This window comes from Symsagittifera roscoffensis, chromosome 2, assembly GCF_963678635.1.
Source record: "Symsagittifera roscoffensis chromosome 2, txSymRosc1.1, whole genome shotgun sequence".
Lineage (NCBI taxonomy): Eukaryota > Metazoa > Xenacoelomorpha > Acoela > Convolutidae > Symsagittifera > Symsagittifera roscoffensis.
This window is the reverse complement of record NC_087063.1, coordinates 12062281-12087583: the sequence shown is the minus strand read 5'-3', so window position 1 is coordinate 12087583 and position 25303 is coordinate 12062281. Positions and strand designations below refer to the sequence as shown.

The 25303-nt window shown below is 37.1% G+C and overlaps 1 protein-coding gene and 1 non-coding gene across 10 annotated transcripts in view; one reads left to right on the top strand and one right to left on the bottom strand.

Moving 5' to 3' along the window:
* The window catches only part of LOC134840715 (dynein axonemal heavy chain 2-like), a 446672-nt gene that overhangs the window by 51302 nt on the left and 370067 nt on the right, over positions 1 to 25303 (bottom strand). For all 9 annotated transcript variants that reach the window (XM_063856710.1, XM_063856711.1, XM_063856713.1 and 6 more), the window contains exons 2-25: positions 24073 to 24176; positions 23743 to 23810; positions 23474 to 23667; positions 20340 to 20448; positions 19914 to 20133; positions 19406 to 19644; positions 18987 to 19164; positions 15052 to 15203; positions 12462 to 12569; positions 12012 to 12158; positions 11439 to 11627; positions 10927 to 11109; positions 10344 to 10582; positions 8532 to 8649; positions 8083 to 8268; positions 7650 to 7886; positions 6950 to 7464; positions 6562 to 6762; positions 5226 to 5382; positions 4472 to 4810; positions 4126 to 4287; positions 3156 to 3499; positions 2657 to 2837; positions 2112 to 2250 (exon numbers count right to left, since the gene is read on the bottom strand). In XM_063856710.1, the coding sequence (XP_063712780.1) occupies positions 2112 to 2250; positions 2657 to 2837; positions 3156 to 3499; positions 4126 to 4287; positions 4472 to 4810; positions 5226 to 5382; positions 6562 to 6762; positions 6950 to 7464; positions 7650 to 7886; positions 8083 to 8268; positions 8532 to 8649; positions 10344 to 10582; positions 10927 to 11109; positions 11439 to 11627; positions 12012 to 12158; positions 12462 to 12569; positions 15052 to 15203; positions 18987 to 19164; positions 19406 to 19644; positions 19914 to 20133; positions 20340 to 20448; positions 23474 to 23667; positions 23743 to 23810; positions 24073 to 24163 (4696 nt within the window). In that variant the 5' untranslated portion in view covers positions 24164 to 24176. The remainder of the gene's footprint in view (positions 1 to 2111; positions 2251 to 2656; positions 2838 to 3155; positions 3500 to 4125; positions 4288 to 4471; positions 4811 to 5225; positions 5383 to 6561; positions 6763 to 6949; positions 7465 to 7649; positions 7887 to 8082; positions 8269 to 8531; positions 8650 to 10343; positions 10583 to 10926; positions 11110 to 11438; positions 11628 to 12011; positions 12159 to 12461; positions 12570 to 15051; positions 15204 to 18986; positions 19165 to 19405; positions 19645 to 19913; positions 20134 to 20339; positions 20449 to 23473; positions 23668 to 23742; positions 23811 to 24072; positions 24177 to 25303) is intronic.
* Positions 5704 to 5775, top strand: Trnad-guc (transfer RNA aspartic acid (anticodon GUC)). Its single transcript has one exon. It is a non-coding gene; the product is annotated as a tRNA-Asp (tRNA).

Here is a 25303-nt window from a genome sequence, read left to right as displayed (position 1 = left end):
GTTCTAATATGTGGCAACTAAGCCGGCAAAACCACCAGGTACTACCAGGAGATGAGTCCAGATGATTTCTGTAAATGAAAATATTTACGGGAAAAAGAAAAGTACCCGGTTGCTATACCCTTCCTAATCGCAGATGTAGTAGGCTCAGAGTAAGTAGGCACAGATTAATGCCACAAAAAGGATACTAAATGCAACCAAAATAATTTCGCAAAGTTTATTGAGTTGGAAAATTTTCGAAATCGAGTTTTTATTTTTGTACTGCTGTATGAAACAAATAGCTTTTTCAGCTCAATTGAAGAATTAAAAAAGCACCAACTGTGTTAAATTATTACAAATTGAACGTCAAAGCACAGCCTATTAAATTCCCAATTGTGCCTGTTGCAAACATGCCACCAAGCGAAAAAAGCATTAACATTTGCGTTGCAGGTTGGGAAAAAAATAGCATTGAAGTAACACACTACGCAAATATGAGATAATTTTTGTCGAAGAAAAGAATCTGCTCCTTATCAACTGCTTTTCTGTTTCTGCAGCTGGTCCATTGACATTCAGTTTATGACACAGAATAACTCGCCACTTGCATGGCAGGCAGAAGCGGAATTGGAAGGGGGCTGAACAACCCCCTTACTCCCTCAGGGATTCGATCCCCAGCCCAATCAAATATTTCCCCCTTTGGTAATACTTTGAGACATCCTTTTTTTAGCTGATCTTTATTTTTGATTACCCCAAATTTTTCTAAAGGTGCCACTGGGAGGTGGATGCGCTGGGAGAGGGAACTTTGAAGGGGAAGCAAATACCAAAAATATTATTTTTGGTCAAAAGCTACCAAAAAGAGAAATAAGCCCAATAATTGCATTGTTTTTTTTTTCAATTCGCCTGAGGCGCAGCACATTTTGGCAACGGAGATATTTTTGGAGTTTTAATAAAGCTCGGAAAATCAAATTGGTGTCAATGTAAAAAATGTCGACTAAATTTTTGAAAATCCTAGATCCGCGCCTGACTGAGACTCTTCTTTGAATCTGCACCATGACCAACAGTGCTTTATCATGATACCATACTTGACACCTAGAAACGGAGATATTTTGGCAACGGAGATATTTTTAGAGTTTTAATAAAGCTCGGAAAATCAAATTGGTGTCAATCTAAAAAATGTCGACTAAATTTTTGAAAATCCTAGATCCGCGCCTGACTGAGACTCTTCTTTGAATCTGCGCCATGACCAACAGTGCTTTATCAAGATACCATACTTGACACCTAGAAACTCTCCTTGCGGTAATTAGGCCAACTGGAAAATTCAAAATACGCCATAATTCCACCCAATCACTTCATGAAGTGGTCGGAACAAAAAACTAAATGAAAAAATACGTATTGCCACTTTTGAATTCTCGTCAACCACTTCACACGTTAATTTACAGGGACTTGAAATTGCACTAGACAAGTCCAATCAAAAACACAACTGAGTACATTTTATTTAAAAACCACAGACTATTATGCGTGCAGAAAAAATATGTGCAGAAAATAGTGTACTTTATATCAACCGGAATAGCTTATCTTGGGTACAAAAATTAGAAAAAAACTCTTTAATATAATTAATACCAAATCGATGGCAATATTCATTTCGGCAAGTTCAATGAAAGTACAAAAAAACTTCTTAATATAATTAATACCAAATCGATAGCAATATTCATTTCGGCAAGTTCAATGAAAGTACAAAAAAACTTCTTAATATAATTAATACCAAATCGATAGCAATATTCATTTCGGCAAGTTTAATGAAAAGTACAAAAAAACTCCTTAATATAATTAATATCAAATCGATTCATTATTTCGGCAAGTTTAGGCAAGTTCGATCTTAACAAATTTCAATGTCAGAAAATTGCTCGTTTGACGTTCAAAGCTGTTTTTTTTTTAATTCAGCACAGACTTAGAGCTTAAAAAACCTGATTAACCAAAAAAGCACTACTTTTCGACCAGATAATATGCTCAAAGTTTTGGTATTGCCAACAGTTTGACATTGACTATGAAATGAGCAATTTGCATTGGGAAAAAATTGCCGGCTACTACAGCACAAGCTTCGCTTGTCTCAAAACAAAAAAAAACAACAGCCGACGAACCAGGGTGGTGAGTGGCTTCTTTGGCGTTTGGATTGTCGTTCATTCGGGTCATGATTTCCTTCCAGCCACTATTAACCATGTCGAACTCGGCTGTCTCCTTCGGCAACTGCTTCCTAATATCTTCTCCCACGAAGATGTTCTAGAACAATCAGAGCAAACATCATTAAACAACCGTTCAACGAATTTTATCCTCACTGACAATTAAGCGAAGCAGTTTTGATATGAAAACTCGATCGCAAGGATTCTTCGACAAAACCCAACACCACAGCGTAAAAAACAGACCATACCTATTTTAAAACTATGAGAACAATCAGTCCTGAAAGAATCAAAGATATTTATCCTTACGACAGAAGTTCGTTCGTATCGTATCAAAGTGCAAAATTATAGTCGAATCGTCATTCACAACCAATTTCAATTTAGTTTGAAACAAGCATAAAATCAAATTGAAATAACTGTTTATTAGAACGTTTACGCCTATTTTCTAGAACGTTCTTCGTCAGTGACATCATAAGACTATAAGGAAGAGTCACGATTTATTTACATACCTCCAAGTACATCCATTGCCTTTGCACTGTGAGGGTGATCTCGATGACCTCCAGGATCTTGGAGAGAGTCCGCTCCCAGTAGTCCACTTGGTCCTCGAAGGCCTTGACGAACTTGCTCGCCTTCATCGTACTCAACTGCACCTGGTTATCCTCCAGAAACTGGAACACTTCGTCAGTTCCCCTGGAAATTAAGCAAAATCAACAATAAATTACTACCGCCAATCAAAATTTACGAGCTATAATGATTTGAAAGTTATGATGAAATGGTTTATTTGATGTGAATACAGATGAAAACACTTACTCGCTGTTTTAATGAAAACATACGAAAAACATTTAGGCATAAAATGTAACACGAAATGTCGAAGATTGTAACACAATAGTTACCCAATGTTGTTTCTAGTAAAGTCATAAATATCTAGACAATAATTGACTGGATATTATAAGATGAACATTCTGCTTTCATTTGATTATGACCTTCATGTGTGTCATGGATACTTACTTGAGCTTGAAATGTCCTTTGTCTTTGTATGGCCCTAGATCTAATTTAGTTTCCTTCCACAACTCAGCTATGGCATTTATGGCTTTTTCTATGGACAATTCCTTGCTCGCAGATCCTGATACTGTGTTAATATCTTCGGCGTGAGAGTCGAATCCGAACCCGATTATCAGTTCGAGGGTGAACTTTTCCTCTTCGTGGTTGAATGTCTGCCCAACGGTCTCCTGAATTTGGGTCCAGTGACGGGGTCTTAAGGCGTCGTTTTTCAAGTCGGTGATCAGCGGCATGGTCCTTCGGAACTGCTCCACCTTTTTCTTGGTGGTCTCGACAATTGGCCAGTTGCGGTCCTTGGAAAAATAAGCCTTTTTTTAATTTTGTCTACAAAATTTTCTTTCACAGATGCTGTTAGCGAGTACAAAAATAGCGACATCTCTTGTGGAATTTTTACAAGAGTTTTAAAATCACCTAAAAACTGGCATAAAATGAAGAATAATCTCTACCCGACAAACAACTATTATCTGTGCATTAAAACACAATTGATACTATCTGTGAATTTTCAAATAGTTTCTCTGTGACAATTGTACCATAGTATTACAATTTTTTGATAATTTTTACGAACGCATTGCAAAAAATCTTTCAAGGATAAGTTGATTTTTAAAAGTTACTGGAAGTTAAAAGTTACTAGTTTAATGACAAGAGTGCTGTTATCCATTTTTGTTTGTCGCTGCATGTAATCAATTTGTCAATTTCTTAAGTTGTTACTGAATTTACCTACTCTGCCAATGATTCCTCGGACAATTGCAATCAAGGATTTGTTTCTGCTGTGGTTTTAACTTTAACTGAACTCACTTTGATATAGTTCTAAGCATGTTTATACGGTGACCTCGATCCTTAGTAGAATAAGATCGCGCGTGTAATGTAGTTTCATGTTTCAATGTACTTGTTATAGGGTGTGGTATGACCTTGACCTCACCTTGATCTCGCGGGCGAGTCTGGCCAGTTTCTTGAAGAGCGACTGGGCGCCTGTCTCCATCTGGTCCGCATTGATGTCTCTGAAGTGACTCACTTTCCACCCACTCCAGCTGTCCTCCCACTCCTTCGTCATCTGCCATGCACTGTCCAGCGTCTTCAGATCCTAATGCAGTTCATAAAGGATATTGAATTACCAACTATAGATGATAATCTCAGGCACTCATTTTCAATACTATTTGCCAACTTTTTTAAAACAATTTTTAAAAATGTATAAACTTTTTAATTTGTGATCAAAGTCACACAAACTTGATCATAATCAAACATCCAACAAGGAAAACTAGGCTCACATTTTCCATATTGGCGATCTCCTTGGACGGCGGCTGTTCGATCTTGAAAATAGCGAGCCCCTTCCTGATTCTAGTCTCGTCCACTCTAGTACTGGCAATAGTGTCTCTGTAACTCTGGATCTTATCCAGCGCATTCCCTGCCGTCCACTCCTCACTGAAGGGTCCGTTGGAGTAGAAGTCGGCCACGAACTGGGCCACTTTTCGCTTGTACTCCTCGGCACTGCTGATCAGATCCGACTTGAATCTGTCCTTCGCTTTCTTGATTATAGTCTCCGCCTCCTGCAGTGCTTGTTGGAAGAGTAGATAGTGGTTTGACAGATTGTCTAGCTTCTCTCGAGTCTGAAACACATGAGATGAGATGGGTTTCAAAAATCAAAGAAGATCAGACTTTTTTTTGTCAATAAGCCAAATGGTGTTGATGAGTTTTCGAAAGGTATAAGCAAAATTTGATTTTTTTTTCAACTCAAGAGTTGAAAAAATTTATATGGAAAACAAATTTGGTTCAATATCAATCTTTAAATTGTCTCACGATGGCTAATTTGATTTTTCCCAATGATCGAAAACAATTTTGTAGGCCTAATTTGTAAAAAAAAAAAAAACAATTGAGTGTTTCCGTTTAAATCTGTTATTTTTAATCGCAGAAACCACAATCATTAGCCTGGCTGTATAAAAAGGTAAGGCTATTGAATCGAAAACTATGACTGTTTTCAGGGTAGAAAAGTCTCTGATGAATATAGACCCGTCCACTACTAACCTCCTCTGGAATGGCCACTTCGTTCTTCTCCAGAATAGCGAACTGGTCCTGGATGGGGGATATCATGCCCTCTATAGTGTCCCTCTCGCCCTGCAACTGCTCGTGCAGCTTGATCGCATCTCCCAGCGCCTCCAAGTCCGCCGGATCCTGTCGCAATCTAGATACAAAAGTCAGACATATTAGAACTGCCGGCGCAGCTTTATTAAGGATATCGACACACAAGTTTTCAAGCCCTATCCCCGACGAATGTTTCCGAACCATGAGCATTCAAACAAGTATTGATGAAAACAAAAGAACATTTAGTTGCTTTTATAATTACATTTACATTAATAGTTAATCAGACATATTCATCGTTTCTGAAACATGTAAAATGCTGCTTTAGAATGACAAATGTGCGCAGGTACCGCTTCGATTTGTTATGATTGCAGTTTATATTGAGTTTGAGCTCACCAACGAAGCTATGGTAACTCATACCAGATCTCTGTTAGTATAGTGGTGAGTATCCCAGACTGTCACTCTGGAGACCGGGGTTCGATTCCCCGACAGAGAGTTTTTTCGGCCAAATTTCTACCAAATTGATGCCTTTTATTAAAAGTAGCCGACACCAGTCAACAGCAGTGTCATACGCAACCTCGCAACAAAAGACATCGAACAACTTGTTAAAATTTTGTCGGAACGATTAAAGGAAATTAAAAAACAAAAGAAGAACAAAGGGAGCGTCCTTGTTGCTGAATCCGCTTACAAAGCACAAAATGCACAGTTTGGCCTCGTAATGAAACCGTTTTCGTTGCAATCTAAGACTAGCCTCAACACTGATTCGAGCACATTATACCATCCGGAGCACGCGGTCGTTACTTGCCAATGCCGCTATTGTGACTAATATTCAAACATTGAGAGCGTACGCCCAAACCGCTCAAATCTTGCTGGAAAACCGCTCAAACCGCTCAAATCTTGAGCGGTTTTTGAGCGGGATCTCGACCCGGGGTCTTTTGTTGCGAGTTGTCGTAGTACTGCACCCAACGCCATAATCCCAATCTTTTATTATCCAAAAGTTTGATCAGAGAGCAGACATATACATTTAATCCTCTACCATCAGCAGACCAAAAATACCTAGCTGGGGATTTTACTAGTTTGAGGTCTCAAAAAGTGAACAACTGTGAAGAAAGTGAACAAAATGAAGAAAAGAAACGTGCCTCCAGATAGAAATCCCAAGATTCCACGATGTTTGTTTATTCATAAATCATTATCTCAATATTCTAGCATTGATGAATCAATGACCGCTGGGATTACAAGTATAAAAAGAGAGGGTCCTGACGTGCGTATGGACTGAACTCACTTTTCGCAGTGCTGTTCGAAGAACTCAGTCAAGTTGTTGAGTTTCTCGCTGGCGATCTCCTTGAGCAGAGTGGTGAACTTGTCTTGCCACAGTTTGCAGTGCTCCTGGATGGCCCTCTTCAGCTGACTACTGTCCAGCATGATGAAGCTGATGTTGGTGATAGTGTCCTCCTTCTGGGCCGAATGCGACACCTCGTTGTATCTATAAAAAGAAAAGAGCAATTATTAGAAAAGTTATGATGCAACGAGCTGTCGCATTCGGCATGTTTCCCTCAAAAAGTTTTTTCATAACCATTTACTTTTTTTTACTATGGCCATTGAATACACGAGAAAAAAGCTGAGTGATAAACCATTACTAAAAACCAGAACAAATAATTTTTACTTCTAACCTGGCGATGTCACCATCGAATGAAGCGACGGAAGGATTGAGTCTCTGATATCTCTTGATGAACATATCCTTCTTAATCTCCCAGATCTCTCGATAGCCATCCCACCTCACCAGGTACTCATGGATGTCCACCGAATTCTTATTCATACCGTCTGCAATAGTCTTCTGCAGCTTCTTAATCTCGTTGTCGTTTTCGAACACTTCGGTCAAGGGAGGCTTCGAACTCTTGAACTTCGAGAGAACGTCAGGTAACCTAGGTGTACTGTGCAGCTTCGAGATCAATTGAGGTCCGATGCTGTTCACGATGCTGTGCAGCTTTTTAAGAGTGGGATCGAACTCGATTCTCTGGTCGTCCTCGAGGACTAGTTTGACCTTGAAGAGGGGGTTGGGCGGAGTTTTTCCGTCTCCGTTGATGGCCTTGGACAATTCCTGCAGGGACCACTTAATGTTGAGTCGGAACGCCTCTTCAACCATTCGATCCATTTTGTCAGTGTAATTGAAGAATCCTTGTTGGACCTTGTAAAAACAGATAGCTGTTTAAGTACAAATATCAACATCATCAATTAGCGGAAGATGCTGCCTAATAATGATGTAATTTTTCTAAAATGGCGATACTAGCTCAAAACAAAAAACTGTTCAAGAAGATTGAATGGACGCAGTGAACTCAAATTTGTACAGTATATTGCAAGATTTAAACTGACGTCAGGTCCGTCTCGTCTGAAGTACTCGTTTGTCTTCAGCAAGAAATTCACAACTTCACTCCTTTCCGCGTTGAGGATGGCTGCCACCTTCTTCTGATGAGCTGCCTGTTCCTCCTCGAACTCCAGATTGGAGTAGATGTCCTTCCTGATGACGACCATCAGTTGTTCTGAGATCTTCTTGCACGAGGCACTCACGTTCATGTTGTTGAACTTGTACTCGTCCACCACGTTTTGGATCTACAGAAAAAAAAAAAACAACAGGTGATAAAAAAATAACTAGAATCGACATATGAATATTGGCCAGTAAAGCAATATTAAAATTGCTCCCAAAATGCCAAATAATGGCGATACCAACAGCTTTCTACATAACTTTTCCCACCTAATTTAAAACGATTTGACTGAAACAAAAAAAATGTTTGAAAGACAAACTAACGGAAGCGATGTTTTTCCTGCAATCGTTGATGAAGAACTCGGACACTCCTTTGGTGACCCACATCAACTTGGTCAGTCCAGGGTGGAGTTTCTTGTCCAGGAACCGGATCCTCTCTTTGAACAGTGACCTCTCCTCGGCTGTCAGCGCAGACACAACTCGGTTGTAGTCCAGCACAACAAACAGCACCTGGGAACAAATCCAGAAATGACTGAAGCTCTATCTCCAAACTGAAAACTAATCAGTAGGAATTGAAAATTTGTCTCTTGAAGAAGGAAATTAGCTTTTTTTATTCTGCAACGCCAAAAAAACCAGAAGTCTGCTAAGTGATAAAGTTTTTTGTTTCGGAACGTCTAAAATGGGTCAGTGGTCGACGTTCCTTGAACCAGAGACCAAAGAGGCAGACTGATTGATAGACTAAGAACAACAAAGGTATGTTCAGTAGATCTGACCTGCTCCCTGAGCTTCATGAGTTCGTCTCTCTTCTGGTACACCTCGCCCGCATAGTGGGGCACCTCGAACATCAGTCGGTGCCAGTAGTGCACCTCTACAAACAGCTTCTGCAGGAACCTAAAACAACACACCACACAATCTATTTTTGGCACTGTCATCCTTATATTTGTCTATGTATCCGATTGAGGCTGAAACGCTACTTAAAACTAATGCATGTACATTTGAAACTTATTGGCGATATGACTAGTTAGCTAACTAAACCTTTTTTTTTCACAATAAAACCAAAAATTAACATATTAAATATTAAGGAAAAGATACTCCAGGAGGTCTACATGACATCCAGGGGTTTCTGTCGACAAGTAGTTTTCAGAAAGATAATCCTGCGTAGGGGCAAAGCAAAAAGTTTTAAGCTAGTTATTGAACATTAGAAACATTTAAGCAGAGATTATAAAAAATCAGTTTTTTAAATGCCCCCTATTAATCGATGAATATTAGACTCCCTGATCGTATAGTAGACACAAGGCCATTATTGTACCGATCATTGAAAATGGGGAGAAACTTTGTATTCGAGTGTGTCTTAGTTTTATTTTCTTTTTTTCTTTTTGTTTTCCATGAAAAATCAGGTACCACAAATAATCATCGAACTGGGTTGAGTGATATATCATGTTAAAGCCCTTACAGTCGGTCGTGATTCGAACCACATTAAAAAATTTCCAAAAAAATCCCAGTATCGAGAAAAACCGGTTTGAAACTTTTGATTTTTCGTCTTATTTCGAGCGAAAGAAGCGAGCGAGCAGTCTTATTGTTCCGACTTTTGATACGAAAGTGACGGAATATTTGTGCTCGGGGTGGGTTTTTTTTTCTTCAGACAAAATTCGACTTTTTAACTAGCCATTTTTGACGGAATTTTTTATATCATTCTAAAGGTATTGTTGTCTTGAGCTTAAATTTGAAAAGATATTTTACCTGTGATCAGTTTTCGTAAAGTTATGGGGGTTTAAAGATTGCCATTAGTGCTAATTTGGGACTATTAAGCGATATATTTCGCGCTATTAACGCGTAAGCGGAGATTTAATCCGTCTTTGAAATCGTTCCAAATTGGTTGAAAGAAGCTTATTTGCCATAATTGTTTTGTTACAATGAGCGAAATTTATTCTTTTAAACTTTATATGGCGTGTGGGGGGATGATTTCATAAAAAAATTCAAATTTTAGAGAAAAAAAATTTCTTTTTTTGATTACATTTAGTTTTTTTATGTTACTGCTGCTCGATAAACCTGAAAAGGCAGTTGGAACATTCAGGGCTTTGCCCTGATACGAGCAGTCTTGTTCTAATTGCTTAACAGCTTACAATAGCTTAATTTAAAACGTAGAAACTTAGTTTTACTCGAATAACGTTAGTTTAATTTGAGTATTTTAGCGACTTTTTGGAATTAAAATTTTCAAAAATTCAAAAAACTGCAAAACTTGAAAAAATTTTCGAAAATTTCTTTCTTGATTTTTTCGTTTTTCAAGTAACTCTACAACAAAAGTTGTTTTACAATTTGGCTATTTCACTATGAGTGTCAAATATACCTAATTTCCAGTTTTTTGTTCAGCTCCTTTTATCACACTTTGCCGAAGAAAAACGGCAATCATTTGAAACAAAATTTGTATGTTTTTTAAGACTATGGTCGGAACATTCAGTGCTACTTGCACAGTAACCGGCTATCCTTCTTAAGTATTAATAAGTCGTTATAAGATGTACATGGAATAATTGGTCGAAGCGCAAATGAACGAACGCATTAAAAAGGTAGAGAGCGAAAGAAGTCACCTGTCAAAGTTGACCTCTATCATGCCGTGTCTGTCGTGTGACCTGATCATCAGCGGCTGTTCCAGTCTCTTGTGGGCGTCGTTCTTGCTGCCCTTGCCAATCTCCTTCTCAGCCAACATCTGCCACTCTGTAAAGTGTTTCCTCACTGTGTCGTCTAGGTTGCTCGTCAGTTGCAGATAAGTCTGTTTAGCCTCTTCGAACACGGGAGTTTCGTTCACAAAGAAAGCTGCCTCGATTACCTAAAACCAAACACGCATCATTACAAAAACAAGCACAAATTTGGCCCCAGGTTCTACTCATCTAACAAAAATAAAGATCAAGACAATGTGATGGGGATCTAGGCTTTCTCGAGAGGGAAATGGAATTTTTGGAATCGTTAGTCGATTTTGTAGGACAATCAAACCAAATTTCTGAGCTCTCTACTGGGGCATTAAGAATGCAACTTTTTGTCCTTGTAATCCGGCCGCGAGCATGCGTTTCACTTGAAAATGATAAGCGTTAGAGAGCGTTTTGGAATAAGTTTTGACAATGTTTGAGCCGGGAAAAGAGATCACACACTGTTTAATTATGATTGAAAACTGACCTTGAAGTTGTAGTCCAGTCTTCGTTTGAGTGCCTTGATCCAGTGCGCCTGTCCAGAGTATTTAGGGTACTGGAGTGAGAGGTAGGGCCTCTTGTTGTTCAGCTCCTTCTTCACCTTGTTCATCTCCTCACAGAACATTCCGACCACCTCCACCACTTTCTTGTCCAGGGTACGCTTGATAGTCTAAAAAAGATAAATTATACTTTGATAGAGTAATTAAAATTTGGTTTTATTTCCAACTTTGTTAGCTCAAATTTATTGGATTAAAAATGTTTAAAAACACCTCTAAAGAACAAATACCTATTTTTTGCATCGTCGCTTTTTTCCATTTTTTAGAGTTTGAAAATTGTCTATGCATTGGTAGAAAAACTTTGTACAATGACTGAACACCCCGTTACAAAACAATCACATTTCAGCTTGAGTCAGACTCTTGTGAAATCATTTCTGATACCTTAAAACTGATATTTAAGTGAGAAGTTAGAAGTGACTGAGATTGGAATCGTAGGCAGTACCTCGCGTGTAGATAGGTGTCTGAATATGTCGAGTAGGTCCACGCCCTGCTCCACGGTCCTGACTGCCTCGAAGGCACTGCTGATTGTGTTCTGCATCATCACCTCCAAATCCTTCACTCCATTTCGGAACTTGTTGTAGTCGTCGTGCCACGAAGTCGCTTTCACGTCCAAGATTGTGTGTTTGATGTCCTGAAAACAATTCGCAATCTCCATATTTGGTTAAATTTTGGGACAACTCCGAAAAACTATTCTGAGTTTTTAAAAAAATGATTTTACTCCTCCGACCCACGTCAACTCGTTCATTCATCTTTTTAATCGGATCATTTAACTAAGCATTCCAAAAAGTTGATATTGTCAGAAGAATCTTTAAAAAATTGGGGGAAATGCTAACTTTTTGCTGTGTTATTCGACAGCTTGTATGAGAAAAATACAGTGAGTATCTAAGATTATCTAGATGCTAACAATATCTACTATGTAAGCTAAAAGAAGAAACTGATACCTACCTAAATTTATTCCAGTATCAGAATGTAGCTATAAACAAAACACACAACAACGAGTTTGACAAGCAACTACCTTGAGAATGACAAGGTTCCTTCTGAAGGTGTGCTCAATCTCTTGCAGACTCCTCACTACATCTGGACCCCTCTGGCCAGGGAAGATAGGCATCTTGGTCTGCTGTCCGTCTTCGTAACGCGCAAAGTGCATCTGGCACTCGCACACCTAAAAATATGAACAATCTTTTCAGTTCTTAAGCGCCATTCCATTAAATCGTTTCATCATCAAAAATTGTAACACAAGGTTACTGTTTGTTGCGACAGTGGCGCTTTATCACCAGAAAACAATAAGATTGTTTTCTAAAAAGTCAAAATTTTAGATCCTCCTTATGTAGTGATTTATCATTATGGACCACATTCATGGTCAGAAATTTCAACGTGTCGCCAGATTCATTCACTAGCTTGCCATGTATAAATTTAAGTGTAGTTTTTTTATGTGTGTCAGTGGAGCTTATGGAATCAGTGGTACCTCGATGAGGTCCCTGCATCTCTGGATGAAGGCTTCTATTTGGGCGAAGACACTGGTCTTGTCCAGCACCCACTCTTGTCCAGTCACTGTCTGGTGTGCCTTAGACACCTGCAATAAAGAAGAACATCATTTAGAGTTAGCTGTCTTTTAATAAGTTGGAAAAAAATCAGATTAGTTTAGACCATTTATCCACTAGTAAAAATACCAAGACACGCGTGTTTAGCTCATCATGCGCGATCCAAATAAAGAACCTAAAAAGCGCACCATGAGCAAAAAAAAAACAAGACTGCTTGTATCAGGGCGAAGCCCTGAATGTTCCGATTGCCTTTTAAGGTCTATAGAGCAGTAATAACATTAAAAAATAAAACTCTAAAGAAATGAAATGAGAAAGTTTTTAAAAATTAAAAAAAAAATTGTGATTTTTTGTGAAAATCATCCCCCCCACACGCCATATAAAGTACAAAGTGATAGATTTCGCCCCTAGTAACACATCAATTATGGCAGATAAGCTTCTATCGACCAATTAAGAACGATTTCTAAGACAGATTAAATCTCCGCTAACGCGTTAATAGCGCGAAATATATCGCGCGTTAATTGTCCCAAATTGGCCAAAACTGCAATCTCCAAACCCCCATAAAAATCACAAAATAAATCGCAGGTGAAATATCTTTTCAAATTTAAGCTTAGGACAACAATACCTTTTGAATGATACAAAAAATTCTGTCAAAAATGGCTAGTTAAAAAGTCGAAATTTGTCTGAAGAAAAAAAAACGACCCCGAGCACAAATATTCCGTTACTTTCGTTATGAAAGTCGGAAAAAAACTTCAAAGCTATTGTGTATGCTTATAATTTGGATTTCTTTCAGTTAATAAGGAGTTGTGGGGATAAACGCTACCAAAACAGATATCTACCTGCCGCACCGAGCGCCCATGGATTATAATCGATTATATTGTCATAATACGGTCAGTATCTATAAAATTACAAAATAATCAATTATAATCCATTAAAAATAGATTCTAATCCTATTTTTTTCCATGTCAATACAGTCCAGTATAATTGATAATAATCCATTAAAAATGGATTATAATTCTTATATTTTCTATGCCAATATAAACGATTATAATGGATTTTTTTGAAGGGTTAAACATAAAATTTACAATTTTTTTTCAAAGTTATCTCAATTCCTGTTTAGTGCAGTTGCTACGTATAACGTTTCATAAAACGTATCACTTCACATTGAAAATTATATTTTTTTGTCTCAACTTTTTCAATTCATCTCAGTATACACCCCTCTTTACTTTACCCCCTATAATTTACACCCCCCTCGTTTACCCCCTCCCTGCCAGTTTACCTCAAGTGCCATCATGGTTGAAGATGGGGGAATTTTTTTAGGTAGACTTTGGGGTAGGGGCACCCTAATGATTGACACCTCCTCCCTAAATTAAGGGGTGACGTTGGGACATGACATTCAATAAAAGACATGGATTACATTTTGCAAACTTCTTGTAAAATTTGCAAATTTGCTGCAAAAAAATTCGAATTTAGTTCTAAAATATGAAATCGATTATAATCGATTATAATAGATTTTCATTTTAAAAATAATCGATTATAATAGATTTTCATTTTAAAAATAATCGATTATAAAGGATTATCTTGGAAAAAAACTCGATTTCATTATAATCGATTAGAATCCATGGGCGCTCGGTTTCTTTGGTATCACCTAAGAAGAACAGACTTTTTACACAGACGCGAACCAGAGCTTAACGCCACTTGCGATAAAATAAAACATAGCATGAAAAATTAGTCGACAAAAATTTTAACGAAAACCACAATCGAAAAAACTAAATCTACCATATTTTTCCTATGTTTGTCGCAACTTGTCATGAAAAAAGTACTTTTTGAGAAAAATAGGACACTTTAATGTTAAATAAGCGCACTGCAACAAAGATTTGAAAATTTTTTTACAAAGCCGACAATACTTTAGCAGACACCCCTTGAGCCGAAACAATTGTTTTCATTAAAAAAACACTTGAAACTAAAAAAAAAGAAATTTAAGCCCCCAGCTTCAAAACAACAAAAATTCGCGCAATATGTTGCCACAAAATTGATATAGCGTAAGCCGAAAACTCTAAAGCCAATAATGCAAAAAAAAATGAAATTTCAACAAATCGGAGTTGGTAAATTTACAACCAACAATTGACAATTTTCGAATATACTGGGAATTTTAAATACAGACATGCTCAAAATAAGCCTGTTGATTGACGAAGAGACGAAAGTACAGATTGGAAGATCAAGTAAAATTGGAGACCACGTGAACAAAGTTATTTCCGGGGGAAAAGTCTAGTACCCGGTTCCAACAACCTTGCTAACCGCAAGGGTAAAGAAATAGAGATAGAGAAGACAGAGAATGAAAGTTTTTTAAAAGAGACTCTTACAATGCGAGCGACGCCAGAATGTACTTCGCTAGTCTGAAAAACTCCTCTATAAAACTTCATAACGCAACTATCTTTTTACTAAGCCCTTCAGGAACCCATAGGGAAATTTCATAGCTAATTTTATAAAATCATGTCAATTATATCATGTGCTGACCCGTTCGTAGGTCTGCTTCCACTGGGAGCAGCAGTTTATGGCCTGGTTGAGGGTGTTGACACAGGTGATGCAGTAGCCCTCAAAGATCTTGTCCAAGTGGATCTCCTTCGAACACCTCAGGATGATCTCATTGCTCAGCTTCCGCAGAAGACCTACAGAAACACGCAAATTACCTTACAAGACATAATTACACAAAAAACATCACAAAAAGGATGCAGTTTTTTGAACCTTTCTTTAGCTGAAAAAAAATTGACATAAAAAGTTCTACATCAAAAATCAACAAAAAAATCGTCAATAACAGCCAGGGGCGGATTTTTGGGAGGAGGGGGTAGTGGATTCGATTTTCTCATTAACCAAAGGGTCTCTCTTTGATATTATTTTATGACATCCATTTTAGGTCCTAAAATTATTATTCTAAAGGCGCGCGTCGCAAAAAACGCAAACTTTTGCTCAACATTTTCCAAAAAGTGCCTAAAAACGGCTGTTTTGACCTATTTTTTCGAAAAAATTCTCCTGCATTACAAAAATTTTGATTAAAATAGGGTCTTTTTAGTGTTCAGGTAGTGCTCGGAAAATCAATTTGATCAACATAAAAAATAACGACCAAATTTTTGAAAAGTTTTGAAAAACCGCCCCTAATTTCTGTCGGCTGATATTTTGTTTTTTTTTCTAATGAAAATTATTACCTCGTACGTTTTCCAATAAGTTGATTCACAAAGCTTGGGTTTTTTGAATTTTGATTCGATCAATTTCTGTTCGATAAAAATAGTATGAAAATATATGGGATTTGTTTTTTCAACATTTTAAAAACTAATTGGACATTTTTTTTCCTATTTTTCAAAACTTTTCATGTTTCTCAAAAACTACCGTACTGACCTTAAAAAAATTACTTCCAGTCAAAGTATCGCCCACTCCCCTGTCTGCCTGCATAATCTCCTAGTCTCTTTCTATCTCACCCAACTTTCTATAGCCTTCGAAAAATTGTGTGGGAGGAAATTTTGACCAAAGTTTATGGAACTTTTCATTTTCTTAAAAATTACTATTTTAACTCTAAGCTTTTGAGTTCAGCCGAAATGACAGTTTGTAGGAAAAAAAAAACCTGCATAAGCAGCTACGTCCAACTTTGTTACTCTGCAAGTTATAGCATTCAATAAGAATCAATTTTTTTTACCGTTTTTGAATCTTTCTGTCTTATCTCGAAATCTTCTTCTCAAAGATGAGAACTTAGGTTCAATCGAACAAACAGGTTCTGAAAAAATCCCCAACAAATTTTACGTTAAAAGTTCAGGCTCTCGGCAAAGTCAAACTTTTGATTTTTCAACCGTTTTTCGAGTTTCTGAAAAACTACCCTCCCAAACTTTTAGGTTAAATATGAAAAAATGACGTGGGACGCTCCCTGCATGAGTAGGTACTCCTCGTAAGAATTCCAGGAAAAAATTTAGGGCATAAAGAAAGTCAAGTTTTGAGCTTTTGAAAGTTTTTCGTAAACATTGACTTTGCTCGAAGCTACCCAACAATTTTTAGATTAATGCTTCAATCGAAAAAAAAAATTGTGAGGTTTTTCACTGCATGAAAGGGTACGCCCTTATTTTTGTAGAACAAAGCTATAACATTCCAAAGACTCAGATCTTATTGATTTTTTAACTACTTTTTGGATTCTTTTTGACGTATTATAAACTACATTTCCAAATCTGCGTTACGGCTGAAACCGAGTAAAACAGCTGTGAAATTTTTTCCTGCAGACGCATCGACTCCGTAACCTTTCTAAGAAAACAAGTTGTGACATTAAAATTTCCACATTCGGATGTTTTTGCCGTTTTCCAACTTTTTGCAAAACATTTTTTTTCTTCTCGGAGATTTAGAGTTAAATCGGAGATTTTTTCTTCTCGGAGATTTAGAGTTCTGAGATTTAGAGTTAAATCGAAAAAACTGGTTATGAGAATCGTGCCGAAACAAGCGGCTTTATAGTCACGGGTTCGATCAAAAGAACATGCGGCGGAAAAATTCCACTACCCTGCCCAATTTAATTTCAAATTCATTGGTAAGAACGAGTAACAGGTATCTCCTCCACACTCGCTGTTCACCACCCATTTTAGTAGTTAAACAATTAAGGTTTTGGGTTTCATTTTATTGGCCTAGACAAATTATGTTGCGTAGTTTCACGGGCGAATTTTAAAATCCTTTTCCCCTTTTTCAGGAGGAATGGTTCTTGAGATTAATGATTTCATAAACTTTAAAGCTTGACTTTTGTAACTACAGTTTCATTTCTGGCTCAATGAGCATTGACCCAACTTTTTTGCCTTAATTGACGCTCGGTTATCAATCTTCAATGTTTTTAAGGCTGTTTACGAACATCATCCAAGCCAAACATTTGAAAGTTTTGTAGATATAGTTTTTGGTCATGTTTTTTCACTTTCATTTTTCAAGAATGAGACATTTTTTCAATATCTATAAGGCAGTGTTTTCATTGTAGCGTAAGTGTAGCGATAAATCTGATAGTTTGAGGGAAGTTGGAGCTAAAATGAGTCAATTAAAGTCAACAAGAACAAACGAAAAACGAAAAAACCGAAACAAAACAAAATTGTACACAGGGGCGAAGCTGAGCCGCGCATGACTTGCAATACGGAGTACCGCCATATCGTAAAAATTGATATGACGCCGAAAAAAAACAACACCCAAAATTTTGCAATGTTGGTCTCAAAATGAAACTCATTTTGATGAACCTGTGACAGTACACAACAACAAGTAATGAAATAGCTTGAAAAATTTGAATTGCGCTACACATTTCGCTACAAAATGAAAAAAGGCTGAGTTCAAAAAATTGTGAAAAATCAAGTTGAAAACATTACTTGCAAAAAATAACTTGAAAAAAGTTGGAAAAACTACAGCTACAAAAATTCATGGCAGTATCGGATGAAATTCACATACAGCCCTAAAAACAGTTGAAAATCACTCACCGAGCGTCAATAAAGGCGACAAACTTTGGGATGAAACCTGCTGAGCCGACAACAAAACTTGTCATAAAAAACTTCAAGTTTTGAAATTTTTTATGACCTATCGAAACTGAAACACGTAATCGCATACGGATAATATTTGCCATCAAGTTTACGTAATACAAGTTTACTAAGTCGATATAACAAACGGAAACTGTTTAAATACTTCAAAAAATAAACGAGAAAAAATCGAAGTCAGATTTGGTTAATTTACAATTGTGTGAATTTTCAGTTATAGCAACAACTTTATCGGAAACATCATTTAACATTTAAGAAAGAATCAGATCTTATTGTTTTTCTGACTGTTTTTTAGATTTTTTTTGACTTATTATAAACTACACATCCAAACATGACTTAAGGCTGAAATCGAATAAAACTTGTGAAATAGTTTCCTGCAGACGCATCGACCCCCTAACCTTTGTAAAAAAAAAACAAGTTATGACTTGAAAAATTCCATCTTCTGGTGTTTTAGCCGTTTTCCAAGTTTTCGCAAAATTTTCCATTCTTCGATATAACAAACTGAAACTTTTTTTATATTTTGAAAAAAAAAGAGAAAAAACTCAAAATCAGACTTGGTAAATTAACAATTTTGTGAACTTTTAGTTAAAGTAAAAACTAATTAGATGGAAAAAAAAACCTGAAAGGTAACGCCGTCCTGGGCTCAAACTTCAAAAAATGAATTACCTGTGATTATTTTTCGTAAAGTAATTGGGGTTTAAAAATTGCCCATTTGGTACATTTAACGCGCAATTTATTTTTTGCTATTAACGCGCAAACAGCAATTATTTTTTTTTCGATTATTTAAACGGCTGTCCAAACATTCATGGCTTTGCCCTGATACAAGCAGTCTTGTTCTTTAGTAATGTTTTCCCAGTACATCAATCTGTATTAAGGATTTACTAACAGGGCACCAGCGAACCAACCAAATAAAGGGTTACTAACCAGTGATGCGTTCCTTGGTGTTGTAGAAGTCTGAGTTGGTCCAGACGAAGCGGATAAGGTTGAGCAGGTTTGGCAGCATAGGGGGGATCTCCTTGGCACTGGCCTTGCTCAACTGATCACACGGCTCCTTCAGAATATTCAGGAACTTCAAGTTATTCTCCGACTGTTTAGAACCATCCTGAAAACAAAACAAAACTCAGTTATCACCACACAGAGAAATCGAACCGAAACACAATTTATCGAAAACTAAATACTTGAACAAATTTTTAAATAAAAAACTCAATACGGGATTCAAAGTAGATCGCAATTAACGCATCAGATTTGCGCAAAACTTCGCTGAAATGTGAAACTTGGATAGGAAAAAAGTGGACTGAGCTTGAGATAAAAGTGGTCAGAATCAAGAGAATAAACTGTTTCACCTGTATCTGCTGAGCGTATTTGCGAAACTGTCCCACATAACTGGACTTGACGGCGTCCAGAATGCTCTCGATCTTCTTCACTTCTGGTTTGTCCAGCTGGGTGCTGATGCTACTCAGGTCCACACACCTGTTGCGCCAGAACTCTATCTCCTCCAGGGGTCCACTGTTCTCAGTGATCTCCTGCGAGTCCTGAGCGTAGACCACCTCCTTCAACTGCATCGTCCAGTGGATCATCACGGCTGCAAACAAAGAACCTGACGACGTCTGAGAAGAAGAAGCAGAACAATTACGTATTCTCTTTTTTTACATAATCACCGAAGTCTACAATCTTTCATTTTCCTTGCAATCCGACAGCATGAAAAAATGTATTTAAACTATTATATTCGAACGGGCCTTTTTGGAATCGAGAAATTTTTACAATAATTTTTTTCGATTTACTTGAAGAATGACAAAGAGAAGCCTTTATGTATGATTAAGATGAATATAACGGAAGAATAAAATTGCTCACTTTCGAGTCGCTGGACCAAGTCTTTGTCTGCACATGCAGCCGCAACATCCTCCGCGGCAGCTGCGCCCTCTTTGGGGATGTAGAGGATGGTATGGCCCTCGGTCTTATGTCTCATGTCCGTCAAGTAGGCCATGAACCTCTGCAGGTGGGAAGTGAAATCATTTCTGATGCTGTCGGGCCACGTCTTGTTCGAGAGAAACATTGGCGAAAAGGCTCCATTCTAGAAAAGAACACACAACGTACAAAAACATCGCAAACTCAATTAAAAAAAAAAACATTTTTTCTAAAGTCTGTGAAAAGTGCTGTATTATAATTAAAAATAGTCAACTCATTATGGCTGATGATTCCTGAAAACACTTCAAAAAAAGCAGCAAATGAAAAAAATCATTGGGAAATTTTAAAAAAAACGTGTAAAAAGAATGATACCATTTGCTTGAGAAGACTCTCGATGTGAGGCACGTGAATGATGCCATGGGTGACAAACTGTTCCACGTTGTCCATGAACAATTCCACGTCTCCTTTTTTGGCGAAATATCTACAGAAACAGAATTAATTTTTTTAATCTATAATTCAGAGGGAGCGGTGGTGAAGTGGTTACGTCTCCGCCTCTTAATCAAAAAGTCGTCTGTTCGAGGCCCACCATGATCCGCGCTCGTTACTTGAGGCTGAGGCAATATTACCAAGCCCAGAAAAATAACCAAAAAATTGCATGCAGTTCTTAACCCGAGGCACAACTGTGGTTCTCCCTGATGAGCTAAACAGCTCGTATGATGGTACTTTCCCTAGTGGATAAATCGTCTGAAAACCTGAGCAATAGAAGGAAAGGTTCTTTCTCATGTGAAAAGGCATCAGAAATAGTGAGAAAAAGACGGTCCAGCACGCCAGCTAGCACGGTATTTAGTTCAAAAGGTCTTTTAACCTCTCAAATAAAAGTCTTTTGATAACATTCCAAATAGGGCTGGGTCTCTTTTTTCTGCCGACTGCTGTCCTGCTCATTTAATTATCTTGCCTTAAATAAATCGTCATGTTTTTTCAGAGAAATGAACCTGAACATTATAGCGCCCGTTCATTGTCTGGCTCAAACAAATATTCAACCCCCCCCCCCCCCCCCCCCCCCAACCCACTGCGCCGCTTTTCGAAGAATCTTGGAAAAAAATAGCGACACAGAGACGTATTTGAATTTCACACCACTTGCGGCACGAAAATGGTTGATTGTGATTAAAATCAAATGAAAAAAAAATAAACAAAATTAAAAAAAACCTCAATTAAAATTACCAAAAATTGCAACAAAAGTCCAAAACAACCGGAACAAAATTATCTCCGCAAATAAAAACTTTACAAGTAGCTTTCAGAATGGTATAAAGAAGCAGAGTTTTGAGAATATCTTTTTTACGGAACCAAGCCGACAAAATTAAGCATACATACCGTAATCTAAATTAGCCGAAATTTTTCAGTTTGCAAAAAACAGGTCTCGACTGGAATCGAACTCCCGTACTTTGTCGTCTCAAGCATGGGTATTACAGCAACTTAGAAGAAAGCTGAATCTTCAAAGAAAAGTCAGGCTAAGGGAACTAAACCGACAAGAATAAACAGGCGGATGATAGTCCAAAAAAGAAGAAAACTCTAGTTTGCAAAAAACAGGTGAATCCGAGCGGGACCTGTTCTTTACAAGCCTTTATAAACATACAAGCCTTTGCTGTCTCAAACAGTTGCGTTATCTCTGCACCAGATGCGCTTACTGGTTGATTGAAATCGAACTGATAATTACCAAGCGTTAACAAAGCCGAAAAAGCCTGAGCACAAACTCTTCTTCATTCTGGAAAAAATTCAAAAAAATTCGTAACTAAAAAAAATTCCCAAGAACACACACAAAGACTTTATGGTCATCAAACCAGGCAACAACTTGAACAAAAGCCAAAACCTATTAAGCCGAAAAAGGCTAAAAACAAACAGAAAAAACTCATGAAGTTATAGCAAATCGAGTTGGTAAAATTTCAACAAACATAAAAAGCAAATTTTGATTTGACCGGATATTTAAAATGATAAAATGCTCAAAATATGCCTGTTGCAAAAAAAAGCCCAGTAGATGAATGAATCCAGGAGATGAGACGTGCGAGCAAAGTTATTTACGGGAAAACAGTCTAGTACCCGATTGAAATACCCTTGCTTATCGCAAGGGTAATGAAGTTTTTCGACAATATACTCTACAAGGTAATCAGATCACAAAATCTCACTTGAAAAAACATTATCTCTTATGACCTGATCATGAGCTCAAGATCATTGAAAAACGATTTATCTGACCCAACTGAACTTTGTGGAACTCCATATTTTTAAATTAAATTAAGCTGACACAAGCTATTGTGAGCCTGTACGCTCAAATTATTATAAACCGGTTTATAATAATTGTAAACCGGTTTTTCAAAAAATTTTAAGCCGGTTTTTCTCGACACTGAGAAAAAATTTTCATTTTTTGTCGTTCGACTCAGGACTGAAAGGGCTTTAAAATGATATGTAACTAGACCCATTTCGATGATTATGTGTGGTACCTGATTTTGTGAAGGAAACCAAAAGAAAAAACCAAAACAACCGAATACAAAATTCCTTTAGATTTTTCAAACCGTCGGAACAAAAACTTTTTCTAACGCCCACATAAGATGCACGCTAACTATAAATTTAGCGTGAGCAAAATGGACTAAATAGTTTGGAAACTAAACCGACAGAGCTCAAGTCGACAATCATGGAGCCGAAAAATAATCACCAGGAAGTTAAACCTAAAATCTAAATATAAACATACAATGGCTTGAAATTTAGATATGGCATGTGCTAGTAGTAACTAGAAGCTAGAAGTGAAACATAAATTTTCATAAAATTGAGCATGTTAGCAGCAAAGCAGCATCATAAATGATTACACTGATTTTGTTACACTAGTTGTTAACCCGAAAGAAATCTATGTTCCGATATATTGATAACAGCAAGCGTAGTTAACTAGGTTACATCTAGCTATAATTTGACGCCTCTCGAAAAATGGAGTTTTGAGGATTCAGTGTACATTTGGCGGCGTTAAACAAACTTCAGACATTGATACTGAGCGGCAACTAAGCCGAAGAAGATTGAATAAAATCCTGTTGTGCAGAAAACAAAATTTTTTCATGAAAACTTTCAAAACTTTCCGGTTTCTCCTCGTCAAAACTTTCAGGCTCCAAAATTTTCAGGCTCCCCCTCGTCAATACCAAAACTTTCAGGCTCCCCCTCGTCAAAACACGCCAAAAAACTCCCTCAACGATAAAACTAAACGTCTATCTTCAACCCACGCAATTTTAGGTCACTTAGGCCAGATTCGTAATAGGAGCTAGCTTTTCGTCTCAGGTGTATTCGTTACCTCTACTCTAGGTAGGTATAATGGAGAAGTTACCCAATTGAAATTTATAAAACGCAAGCTATCAAATGGTTCTGCTGATTTTATTAAGCAAGTTGTTAGCGTATTTAATTAATGTACCGATAAAAGACGACTTCTTAAGGTAAGCTAAGCAATTGAAAAATAATCATCGTAAACTACTCACTGTATTGAGTGTACCGTTTTATGAGGTAATTCCGTTGTGACTTTTATTGCATCTCCGTCTACATACACAAATAGGCATCGGTTTTTAATTTTGTTTTCTATCCAGTCGTCCATTAAATCGTCCATTTCTGGAGTAAAGAGATGAGAACTCTCGTCATACTCTATCAAACCAATCATTCCTTTTAAGTAGGGTTTCTGAAATCATAGAAAAATAGTCAAAACTTTTGACTTTCTATAAATAATTTCGATTTAGGTATACTGAATACATACCACATCTGGCTCTTCTACTTCTGAACCTGACTGGCTAGATCTACTACCTCTTCCAGTTCGCTTTGTATCTACAAAAACAAAAAATAGATGACAAAAACTTTAGTTCAGCTCTGCAGAAAGCGTGCAGCAAGCCGAGGAGAGGACGAACGCTGGCCAGTGATAACAATGTCAACTGACTGTGTTTTTTAGTTAAGCTTCACATATCATTAAACGTTCTTTCTTTGATTGCAACCTCATCTAAAAACAACTATTAACGCTATATATTTTTTTTGATTAACCGATGACATTAAATTTTCAAAAATGTCTTGTTCTATCGATTAAACAACATACCAGGCCGATCTGAAGACATCTCCTCGGGCTTATTTTCACTATCATTTTCTGGAATTGGGGGATCAACTTGAATTTCGTCAGGATCAGCCATTCCAACCTATCTAAAAGACAAGAATATGTTTGCCAGCACCGAAACGGAAAAAAAATGGAACTGAAAATCACCGTTAAAAAACTTATTTGATGAAAAATGATGAAGATCTATGTGTAAAATTTTTTCATAAAATTCCTGGTTACCAGAAGAAGCACCAAGCATGATGCTGATTACTTGAACATCGAAAAAAGGTTATACTTTTACTCGTCTCGTTTAATGAGATGAATGCTATCAGTTTTAGCTGGACCAAATACGTTATAATAGTGTGGAATTGGGTTTCACAACTTTCATTAAGGTCAACCTGGAACAAAAAAATGAGAGAAAAATGGTTAGTTTTTTTTGCGATAATACTGGGATTAAAACACGCTAGTAATTTAGCTGGTGAAAGGTCAATAAGACCCCAGAATATTAAGACGACATCAGATCAAGACGACTTATGAGCGTTAAAACATTTAAAATTAAGTGCTAGAATTTAAGTGGTTTATGGGAGGTTACATGTCAGTATTTAGACAACCTCGTATTCAGACTGGTCAGTATTTAGACAAATGCTGTTTCAACCAATCAGAATCGAGACAAAGAAGAAATTAATAAATAATTATTATTAATTTTGGATTATTTATGTTTTTTCTCGATTCTGATTGGTTCATACAGTATTTGTCTAAATACTGACCAGTATGAATACGCGGCTGTCTAAATACTGGCTGCACTCCTTTATGGGACTAAGTGGTTTAAAAATTTAAGGACTATAATTGTGTGTAGCGTCGTCTCAAGGCACCAAAGACTGTTCTATTTGCAGCAAACTACGTCCCTCGAGTTTCAAACTTATATATTAGCAATGTTGACGTTTGGACTTTAACGTTTTGATGTTTAAAATAGGTTCTCATGCACGCATGTGTCAACTCAAAAGTCAAAAATCTCTACTAAACGAAAATTCATATTTAAGAGTTTCTATTTTTTCTTCATAAAAAAAACGCACGTGTAATGGTACCGAAAATGAAGAAGATAAGAATGTTGAAGCACCACCATCTGGAGTTTCGATTGATGATTCTAAAACAAACAGTGCAGCTACTCCAAGCGAAGAAAAACAAAAGGATGAGGTTCTCAACAATCAAGTCGTAGATTTTCATTCTTACTCTGCAA